This window comes from Rhincodon typus, chromosome 5 (genome assembly GCF_021869965.1).
Source record: "Rhincodon typus isolate 14 chromosome 5, sRhiTyp1.1, whole genome shotgun sequence".
Classification (NCBI taxonomy): domain Eukaryota; kingdom Metazoa; phylum Chordata; class Chondrichthyes; order Orectolobiformes; family Rhincodontidae; genus Rhincodon; species Rhincodon typus.
In genome coordinates, this window is record NC_063336.1 from 103,775,593 (window position 1) to 103,787,126 (window position 11,534).

Genomic DNA, 11,534 nt, shown 5'->3' on the forward strand with positions numbered 1-11,534 from the left:
ATTAATGATAATGTGTGGGAATGCATTCTGGTGGAAAGAACAAAGAGACAATATAAACAACATGGTGGGGTCTGTATGTCTTTGAAACAGGTAGAACAAGATGAGAAGACTTTTTTGTTTACAAAAAACGTACATGTGTGATTTATGGCTTTATAAATAAAGGGATAGAGCACAAAAATCAAGAGAGTTATGTTTAACCCAGAAGTCATCAATTTGTGTCGCGTTTAATTCAGGGTACCACACTTCTAAAAGTATGTCCAGGCCTCAAGTGTTAACATTCTAGTAAACTGAGGATTTACGTTATGAAGAAAGGCTAGAGAACCTGGGTTGTTCTCCTTCGGGCAGAGAAGGTTAAATCAGTAGAGGGGTTTAAAATCACAAAGGGGTTTGATTATTTTTTATTCATGGAATATGGGCACTCTGACTCAATCAGCATTTATTGCCCATCAATAAATTGCCCAGACAACAGCTAAGCGTCAACCGCATTGATGTGGGTCTAGAGTCGCATGTAAACCATAACAGGTAAGGGGGGCACATTTCCTTTCCTAAAAGACTTGAGTGAATTAAATAGTTTTTTTTAAAATTGACAGTGTTTATATGGATGCCATTTTTAAAAATTCCAGGTTTTGTTTTTTATTGAATTCAAACTTACCATCTGCCAAACTGGAATTTTAACTATTGTCCCCAGAATATGACTAGACAGCTTGTGAGAGACAGGTGTTGCCTCCTTTATGGAAGGCCACTGCAGAACAAGCCAATTAGGCAATTAACAGCTCACCAGGCCTTTAAAGGGCTCGGGATCCTGGGCATGGAAAGCAGAGAGGTGTTGACTAATCAGAGCCAGATGTACATGCATGCACACCCTGAAGGCCCAGGATCGTGGAGCAACTCTGGCCAAAAGTAATTGATGTAGGAGGGGTTCTGTGGGGTGGAGCAGATTGGGTAGGTGGGTTTGGCAGGAGGAAGCTGGGCTGGGGGATGTGGGTGGGAGGGGGATTGGGGGAATGGAATGAGGTGCCGGGCAAGAAAGGTGCTCTAAGTGTTAAGAAAATGTACTGAATGTTGGTTATGTGGACTTCATGAACATGTTGACAAAATACCACAAAGAATGTTGCTGAACAGCGAGACTTTGGAGTGCAGGTTCATAGCTCCTTGAAAGTGGAGTCACAGGTAGGTAGGATAGTGAAGAAGGCGTTTGGTATGCTTGCCTTTATTGGAAAGTGCATTGAGTATAGGAGTTGGGAGGTCATGTTGCGGCTGTACAGGACATTGTTTAGCCCACTTTTGGAAATATCGTGTGCAATTATGGTTGCCCTGCTATAATGATGTTATGAAACTTTAAAGAGTTCAGAAAAGATTTACTAGGATGTTGCGAGGGTTGGAGGGTTTGAGCTATAGGTACAGGCTGAATAGGCTGGGGCTATTTTCCCTGAAGCATCTGAGGCTTAGGGGTGACCTTTATAGAAGCTTATAAAATCATGAGGGGTATGGATTGGATAAATAGACAAGGTCTTTTCCTGGGGTGGGGGAGTCCAAACCTAAAGGGTTTAAGGTGAGAGGGGAAAGATTTAAAAGGGGCTTGAGGGTCAACTTTTTCACACAGCGGGTGATGCATGTATGGAATGAGCTGCCAGAGGAAGCGGTGGAGGCTGGTAAAATTTCAACATTTAAAAGACATCTGGATTGGTATATGAAAAGGAAGGGTTTAGAGGAATATGGGACTAGATCGGTTTAGGATATCTGGTCGGCATGGACGAGTCGAACCGAAGGGTCTGTTTCTGTGCTGTACATCTCTCTGACTCTAAATGCCAAAATTAAAGTTCGTGGAATGGGAGGGTCACTGGTAGTTCGCATGGGAATTGGTCTTGAGGTTGGAAGGAGGTTGTGGAAACTGGTTGTTTTGCAAACTGGTGGATGATAAAATGTTTCTATTCTTCCAGATTGTGTATTTTAACATATATGTAAGTGTACATATATAAATCAGATTTGTGATTATTGATACATTTTTATGGGTTGGGGAAGTTTTAAGCATGTGCTTGAAAGTAGCCTCCCCTTGGGGAGTTGAGTCACACATCTCTCTCTTTTTCTCCCTCAACTTATCAGCAGAAAAGAAAATTAGAAAGCTGAAACCTAGTGATACGTACTGAAACAAGTACTGTTGATTACCATATATAATAGATAAGGTGAATAGTCAAGGACTTTTCCCCAGACTAGGGGAGTCCAAAGCTAAAGGGCATAGGTTTAAGGTGAGAGGGAACCTTTTTCACAAAGGGTGGTACATGTATAGAAAGCTGCCAAAGGAAGTGGTAGAGGCGAGTACAATTACAACATTTAAAAGAAATTTAAACAGAAACATGGATAGGAAAGGTAGAGGAGGATGTGGGCCAAACGCAGGCAGATGGGACTAGTTTCGTTTGGGAAACTTGGTCAGCATAAGCAAGTTGGGCTGAAGAGTCTGTTTCTGTGCTGTATGACTCTAGGACTCCATATGGTCTCAAGTGCAGCAGCAACTGCACTCGTCTTGCCCCTACCAACGCCCAACTAAGATTGCACAACATATTACAGATTTGGATAGGGTGTGGAATCCAACCTTTCTGTATGGCTTATGAATACATAATTTAGTCCATTTACCTGTTAAACCATCAGTGAGACTGTAGCAATCTGCTTCACACCCTGGTAATGATCTCCTACAACCTCTTCCGTCAGGCAGAAAATACAGAAGCCTGAACACACACACAAGCAGCTTCTTTCCGGCCATTATCAGACTGTTGAATGGACTCTAGCCTCAAATAATGTAACCTGTATGCCTCTAAGTCTTTTTGATTTGTACATCCTTGCTTGCTGTGATCTGCCTGTACTGTTCGTGACCAAAGCTTTTCACTGTATTTTGGTACGTGACAATAAAATCAAAAAAGGTAACAATGCATAGATCCAATTCTGAGACTTCTTAGGAATTTTGAAAGAATCTAAATGGAATACTTTCTATCAACATGGTGTTATGGCAATGGCAGTCTCATGTCAGAAAGATAACAGCTGTAGGAAGTTATTGAAAACATGATCTGCCCACTGTTATTGACTATTAATGACATGCTAGTAGCTAACAGCTGAGAATTGTAAGGGAGTTGTCAAGATTACATGTTACAATTTGAGTCATCATTTATAGTTTGAAAAATTGAGAAATGTTGTTGTACAATACCTGAACTCCTTGTGGACTCTGTATCAAGACTAGCCACTGTACTAGATCTGGAAAGACCACCCAAACTGGAATCTACTGACTGAGAAAAGAAAGCACACAAATATGAAGGGCTTTAAAAGATAAATGAGTAAATGTTACATTTATTATCTGCAGTGCTTTGCAGTATCTCTCAAACATCTTAAGGTTACCCTATATCTTCAGAACAATGTCTATGCAGAGTATTTAGGAACAGCTAACATAAAGCATCTGCTGTTGAAACAATACCTCCTAAATATTTCATCCGACACTTGGGTTAGAGTTACATTTTATTAAAGAGAATATTTGAGTGAACTAAATTACCAGTTTCAACAACACAGACAGAAAATGCCAATTTTCAGCATTTAATACTAAGTATAAAAATAAGCAACAGCTATGGATGTACTGTTCAAAATACCCTAGAAAAATGCAAATAGAGGAACAGTTGAAAATTGTACAAGTAACTCCAGCTGCAACAAGATAATGCTGTGAATTAAAAATGTACATGGGCAAATTTTGATTAAATTCTACTAAATGAAAAGTTAATCCTTCAGTTATATCCTTTTACTCCTTGTCTGAGCTACCAAACTGCATCACAGATGTTCTGTTTCAGCATTGATCGGTTACAACAATTGCTCCAAAAATATAAAACCTCCTAACTTATTTTAATTTCTTCAGTATGAGGAGGAAATTATACAGTTAGTGACTCACATCTGCCAGAATATATTAACGTGTGGTGACAATTTTGCCCAGGGTTTAGCAACCTATTTGGTCACTTGGTACAGAGGCTTTCAATCATGAGAGGGTGCAGAACTGAAATACATGAAGTTTTAGAATTCTCTTGTTGCATAAAAGTTGATAATTGATCAATTTTCCAAACAAAGGTCCTGCGACATAGATGTGACTTGTCCTTACCTAAATTTCATATTGGCGATAGGTCTTGTCTTGGCCCTGCTGCATTGAGTATAAAGCAATAGACCATTCTTGATTACCACAAGCAAGATATTTCAGCCAACAGGTTTAATATTTGATCACCAAGTCTCTTGGGCATAAACTTGCATGATTTTATGGTTACAGGTCCATAAACTGAAAAATGTTTAAACATTAGAGGCTAATTTCTCTATATTTTAGGTTTAAAGCTTGGAATGTTTTTGAAATTGCACAGACTCCGAATAAAACATCTGCTAACTTAAGGAATGGATGCAGCAGAAACTTCTTGAACTTCCAGCCTTCCCCAGTTAAACTTGAAATTTGGTAAACTTCAACAAAAAGCCACAAAGAAAAATCAAACAATGTATCTTTTCAGGACAATTGCAATGGAGCGGTTTCAAAATTCAACAACTTATCCCTTCCAATGGCAGTGAGAGAACTATTTTTATCGGTGACCTATGGTACATTTGAGCATAAAGACATTGCAGCCACAATCAGGTGCGTTCTTCCCTGGAACCTACAAGCATTCATTTCCTTGCAAGGATTATTAACTGTATCTTTAATTATAATTAATGTTTAGCAGAATGTAGGTGTTAGATGTTCTGAAGTCTTGATAAATAATACCTCCGGAGTAGGACCAAGGAGCTCTTGATGTAGAAAAGTGGAAAACTAAACTGATTATATTTTTTACATCTTCTTTACCCTAGAAGTTAGTTATAATGAAACTGATCTCAGTTAATTCAATACAAAGCCTTTCTACATGATGGAATGCTTGCTCACCAGTGTTATCTACTCACAAATACACTGACGCAATAACTGAGGTATATGAGCCTCCAGTAAATTTGATTTCAGAAGGAACCAACATTGAGAAAAAATTGTTACTTAGTAAGTTAAGTGAAAATTTGAGATTTTTTTTTTAAAAATGAGATTAATCAATGAGGATGGAACACGAATTAATAATTTGGGGAAAAAACTGTATACTGAACAGGTATTTGTAATGCAATGAAAAGATGAACTACAATACATATGTTCCTCGTTTACATATAACTTTAAGATCTGGTGTTAAACAGTTGCCAAGAGCTACTTGAAAGGATCATAAATGAATAGGTAATAGCCTTGAACAACAACAGCAGATAGAGACTTGATCCAATATTTCACAAAGCTGGTTTCCACAGCATTTCTCCATGTGTGTTTACTAAATATTCATATAAAGTAATCTGTCTTACCAAATGAGAAACAAATAGTTGAAATCTATCATTTTTGTGCCATTTTTTGTTGTGTAATAGGAACTTATTCACACCTGATTGTCTGGTAACATCTTTGGCGACATTAGTTAAAGCTTGACCAAGTATAACCGTGGCAATGAAAACCCACCTTGCTTTTTGTGCTGATTTCACTGCCTTGAGAACTGCTACTGCTGTGACGTTTCTTCCCTTTTCGAAACATATCTCACCATTGTTTCATAGGTTTATCTGCTCTTAAAAACAGACACCGAGAAAGACACAAAGCACATATTAAACCTCATCTACTTCAGACAAAAAAAAAATCATTTGACATTATTGATGACATCCAAGTTACACCAAATCTTCACCAAAATATATATAAATCTGACAACTCTGGTGGTGAGACTTCAATGAGGAATAGGAGATCATGTGACAAAAGAAACTACTGTGTGCATTTATATAGAGGGATTTGAAAACAAGGATGAGAAATTTAAAAGTCAATTTTTAACATGGTAACCTGGATCAATGAGCAAAGCGTGACTTGTGAGTTAGGACACCAGTAGCCCAGGCAACATCAAATTTATGGAGAGCAGAATGTGGGAGATCAGCCAACAGTGTGTTCCAATAGTCAAGTTTAGAGGTACAAAGGTATAAATGAGAGTTTCAGCAACAGATGAGCTAAGGTAGGGCCAATGTGAAGACATGTTGATGATGCGATCATATAGTCAAAAGTTCATCTCAGGATGAAATGTAGCAGCAAGGTTGCAATAAAATCTAGTTTAGTCACAGACAAGTGCATGTGAGAGAGTTGAAGTCAGTAGCTAGGGAACACCACCACCTGCAAGTTCCCCTCCATCCCATGCACCATCATAACTTGAAAATACATTGCCGTCCTTTAGTGTCACTTAGTCAAAGTCCTGAAGCTGACTTTTTAACGGCGACGTGGGTGTACCTCCCCTACACAGACTGAAATTAAGAACATAGAACAGTACAGCACAGTACAGGGCCTTTGGCCCACGATGTTGTGCCAATCTATCATCCTACCAAGATCAAACTACCCTGCATACCCTACAATATACTATCCTCCATGTGCCTATCCAAGAGTCGCTTAAAAGTCTCTAAAGTATCTGACTCCACTACCACTGCCGGCAGCGCATTCCATACTCCCATCACCCTCTGTTAAAGAACCTACCTCTGACATCTCCCTTATATCTTCCTTCAATCACCTTACAATTATGACCCCTCATAATAGTCATTTTCACCCTGGGAAAAGTTGTTCAAGAAGGCAGCTCACCGCCATATTCTCAAAGGCAATCTGGAATGGACAATAAATGCTAGCCTCCCTAGTGACCCACATGTCGCATGAACAAATTTGTTTAAGTTTGGAGCATAGAGAGGAAGCAATGACTTCAGTTTCCTTCATATTGAGGATTTTGTTCCTCCAGTATTGCTAAGTCAACAACAGTGGTAGAATTGAGAGGCAGTGGTGAGGTAGAGCTGAATGTTCTCAGCAGCCATGTGGAAACTAATAATGTATTTTTGGATGATGTCATGAAGGTGCAGCATGTAGATGAGAAACAGGAGGGAATCAAGGATAGATCTTGGGGGTTACCGTAAGTAACTCTGTAGAATCAGGAGGAGAAAAACTGTAAATGATTTTCTGTAGACAATTGGACAGATAAGACTGGAAGCAGGTGGAAGTAGTCCCATGCATCTGGATAACAGTGCCTTGTAGGCAGCTGTTGTGCATAACTGTGTTAAAAGCTGCAAACAGGCTGAGGCAAACAAAAGGAGTTTAACAACTGAATCCAAGAGTTTAACAGCCTCTATAATCAGTCTCCAGCATGCCATGTTTAGATACTCTGGAGTAACTTGCTCTGGCAGGTAATAATGGTCTTTTTAAACAGTGTGTAGATCTTTGTCTGGCCACTCTCCGTAGATAAGAATCAGAAAATAGCTAGGTGACTTATCAGACATCGAAAATTCCTGCAAGACTATTCAAATACTTAGACCCCCAATTCTGGAATTTGCTAAACTTTTATGCTTCTCTGCTTCTCCTTCCTTCCTTTAAAAAGTTCCTTAAAACCTTCCACTTTATGGTTCACCCTACAAAAGGCTGTCTCAAAGGATACAGCAGAAAATCAATTTTGTATGTTAGCACAATCACAATACAGTGCCAATACGCAATTCAGCATCTACCTGTAGATACCAATAGTGCAGCAATAGCAGAGTGTCTCTGATCTCAGCATTATAACCATTCAAAAAATTTAAACCGCACCCACAGTGTTGAAAATGAAAGAACTACTGAACTTTTCTCTTCAAAGACAGAACGAAACAGCTACACCACCTGCAAGCAGGTAGAGAACTACCACACTGACACCGAACAGAGATAGGGAGTCAGAAATCCAGTGGATGCCGGGCAATTAAGGGATTGTAAGATGTGAAATCAGCCCTGATTTTATAAAGTCATTACCGATCACGGTGCTAAATTGTGAAGGAATAGAAATCAGCTCAGACCAATGTACAATACACCAATCATGCAAACAGTGAGGACGAAAACGTCAGTGATGATCGTACAACATGCTAAGTGACTGCAAGACAATGAAACTGATAGGCAACAGCAACAGAGAATAACATGTACTTCTCCAGATGGGTACCAGATCACAAGACTAGTCGACTTGTCAAAGCGCTAAAACATCATAGCAAAGTTCATATGATTAATCTTGATAAATCTGTTTTCATATGTCTACATCATTATTCTACAAAACATGCCAAAGTAGAATGATATCTTCTCTGTTTGGGACTTATTTTCTTAAGGAAAAGGGGGATGTTGTGTTATGTCTTATAGTAGTTGTGTGATGTACCTTTAAGGAATATGCTTATGATGTATCATGGCATGTGACCTAATGGTATAAAGCTCAGTTTCCATCTTGCTGAGCTCTATCCTCTTGCAGCACGACATGCTGAAGGAAATATACTGTAGTGCACCTGAATTGCTTTCTTAAGCCCAGACACGCAAATGGCTGTGATTGTAGTGTACATACAAGTGGAGTCATACAGCATGGAAGCAGACCCTAACTCTCTGTCACATCTCTTCCAGGTGTGTCCACCTTGAAGAAGTTCTGCTCCTCTCTCCAATAGGATTTCTGTTCTAATCTTCTTGTTTACCATCATTACTTTAGTTGTTGCTCCTAGTATTTGATAAGATATTTGCCAAACTCACTTCCACAGCCACATCACATTCCTCAGTGACTGCCTCCAGCTCAGACTCACCCTAAGTGGAGTCCAACTGAAGTTTCAACCTTCATGTTTCAAATTCACCCAGGATCATAAGTATCTCCACAATATACAATGTTCCTCAGACAGATGGCCTGACCGTATCCTAAGATCCACACTCAGTGTTGTGCACCACAGTATGCACATGCTTGGCCTCTCTTTCCATCAGCACTACCTCATGTTGGCTCAGTTGTCCTATGCATCGCATCACACCTCCCCCACCCCTGTTCTTCTTCATTCTCTGACTTGTTCATTGTTCCAACAAGAAACTGTTTCAATTCCTTTCATTCATTAAGGAATGCAAGCTGCAACAACTCGGAGACACCCACACGCCTCTGGGAACTTCCTCCACTCCCCTTCCTTGTTTCCATCCCTTCTCCAAACCTTACGTCTTGTTGAGTATTTACTATCCCTTCTGACCTTCCACTCTCTGCTGAATGTACTCAGCAAAGGTCTTAGACTAATCTTTCTGTGCCCCAGCTCAGTGGGCATGGTATAACGTTGAACTCTTCTTCCGTCACCTTTGCATTCATGCCCATTTCTTTGGACAAGAGCCTTTCCCTGTCCCACTGACTCCTTCACCTGTCTCCAACATTCTATTCTCCCTCCACCTGGACCCCTCCCTCCTTTCTTTAACCGCAAACAATTTGTTCAATGAGAACTATCAACATCACATTGATCACCTTAATTTCTTTTCCCTGCCCCGCTCACCCATTTGAATCTATCTCCCTCTGAACTGAGTGCACTCCGTGCTCTCAGATCAAACCTTTGCCGACAAGGGTTGTGCTGTTGTTGTCTGGTGTACTGATGTCTATACTGCAGAGGCTGACTGCCAGCACTCACTCTCCCTCTATTTCCCATGGACCATGATCCCACTATTGAACAACAAGAAAGGGTGCAGAAAAGATTTAGAAGAACGTTGACGGGATTGGAGTGTCTGAGTTTTAGGGAGAGGCTGAATAGGCTGGGGCAATTTTCCCTGAAGTGTCGGAGGTTGAGGAGTGACCTTATAGAGGTTTATAAAATCATGAGGGGCATGGATAAGGAGAATAGCCAAGGTCTTTTCCCCAGGGTAGGGGAAGGATAAAGTGAATAGCCAAGGTCTTTTCCCCAGGGTAGGGCAGTCTAAAACTAGAGGGGTTTAAAGTTAGAGGGGAAAGATTTAAAAGGGACCTAAGGGGCAACTTTTTCATGGTGCTACGTGTATGGAATGAGCTGCCAGAGGTGATGGAGGCTGGCACAAATACACATTTAAAAGGCATCTGGAAGGGTACCTGAATAGAAAGGGTTTAGGGAGAAACGGGCCAAATGCTGGCAAATGGGACAGATTCATTTAGGACATTTGGTTGGCATGATTGAGTTGAACTGAAGGGTCTGTTTCCATGTTGTACAGCTCTATGACTCTATGACCTTATCAAAAGCCTTCTGAAAGCCCAAGTAAACCATATCCACTGGCTCCCCCTTATCAATTCAAAAAAATCCGGTAGATTTGTCAAGCATGCTTTCCCTTTTATAGATCTATACTGACTCTGTCCAATCCTGTCACTGTTTTCTAAAATGCCCTACCATTAAATCTTTTATAGTGGACGCAAACATTTTCCAAACCATCAACATTGAGTTAACTGGTCTATAATTCCCTGTTTTCTCTCTACTTCCTTTTTTTAAGTAGTGCGGTTATATTAATTACCCTTCCTTAGAGTACCATTTGCTACTCTTAAAGAAATTCGTGGTGGTTTTCCCTAACTAATCAACATTTGTCAAGTGGTGCTAATTGTGCCCTCAGTTACTATTCCTAAGAGTGGCTCAGTGGCTAGCATGGTGCCTCAGAGCACCAGGGACCTAGTATTGATTCAACCTCTGGTGACTGTCTGTGTGGGCTTTACACTTTCTCCCCGTGTCTGCGTGGGGATTGTGTAGGCAGGTGGATTAGCCATCATAAATGTGCGGTTAGGGGGTTAGGTCTGGATGGGACGCTTTTTGGAGGGTTGGCGCAGACTCAATGGGCCGAATGGACTCTATCCACACTGTATTCCGTAAAGATCTTCAACACCACTTAAGTTAAATCAACCAGTTTATGATTACTAGGTATATTGTACACTCTTGTTCGACCAAGGATGTAGCACTTACAACCTTCAGCCCTCTGGCAACACCCTGGTATCTAAGGAGACCACCATTCACTTCCCTCAGTATCCTTGGATGTACCTGCTCTGATCCTAGTGAAGATCATCCCTTAAATACAGCCAGTCAATCTAGTACTTCATTACATTTACCCTTAAGACATTACATCACTGAATGGCCTGGATTAAAGGTTAAATAGAACCAAGAGTTTAATTGTAAAAGACAGATTCACTGCTGACGAGCACCAACATATAACATGCCCAACAACTTGAATCTCAAAAAAAAACACATCGATTATAACATGTATAGAACGTGCTATATTTTAAAACCTTCAAAAATAAAACGAATTACCTGACAAATTACCCGGTTTCTTACAGAAATAACACGATTATCTCAGTGCACAATATGAGACTCTTTGTGATGAATCCCCTCTCAAGACTCAAGTGTTTCACTTTGTTGTGTCCCCCGCCCTCCCAGCCACTGAGGGGTGGAGGTGGTTTCCAGCCGGAGGTTTTCTGCGGCCGGACCGGAAGTGCCCAGGCCGGCATGGCGGCTAAACGGAAAGCGGAGATTTTTGTCCCAGCGGAGGAGAGCGATCAGCTGCTGATCCGCCCGCTGTGAGTGCCACCCCACCACCTCACCACCTCACCACCTCACCCACTTACCCACTTCCACGGCATCGAAATAAGCTTAAGATCCCACTGCAGGGTTACGGCTGCCACAACCCATCCCTGTCAACCTTCCCCTATATCCGCCCTCAGCTCTCTCCATCTCCC

At 40.8% G+C, this 11,534-nt stretch overlaps 2 protein-coding genes across 3 annotated transcripts in view; one reads left to right on the plus strand and one right to left on the minus strand.

Annotated features, from left to right (window-relative positions):
- Positions 1-11,238, minus strand: part of itgb1bp1 (integrin beta 1 binding protein 1) — a 27,687-nt gene extending 16,449 nt beyond the window's left edge. Inside the window, exons 1-3 of one of the 2 annotated variants that reach the window (XM_020519523.2) lie at positions 11,110-11,238; positions 5,516-5,618; positions 3,197-3,275 (exon numbers count right to left, since the gene is read on the minus strand). In XM_020519523.2, coding sequence (XP_020375112.1) covers positions 3,197-3,275; positions 5,516-5,587 — 151 coding nt within the window. In that variant the 5' untranslated portion in view covers positions 5,588-5,618; positions 11,110-11,238. The remainder of the gene's footprint in view (positions 1-3,196; positions 3,276-5,515; positions 5,619-11,109) is intronic. The other variant, XM_020519525.2, reaches the window with a different exon arrangement.
- Positions 11,232-11,534, plus strand: part of LOC125483160 (cleavage and polyadenylation specificity factor subunit 3-like) — an 81,716-nt gene continuing 81,413 nt past the window's right edge. The window contains exon 1 of the mRNA XM_048597110.1: positions 11,232-11,375. Within this exon, the coding sequence (XP_048453067.1) occupies positions 11,305-11,375 (71 nt within the window). The 5' untranslated portion in view covers positions 11,232-11,304. The remainder of the gene's footprint in view (positions 11,376-11,534) is intronic.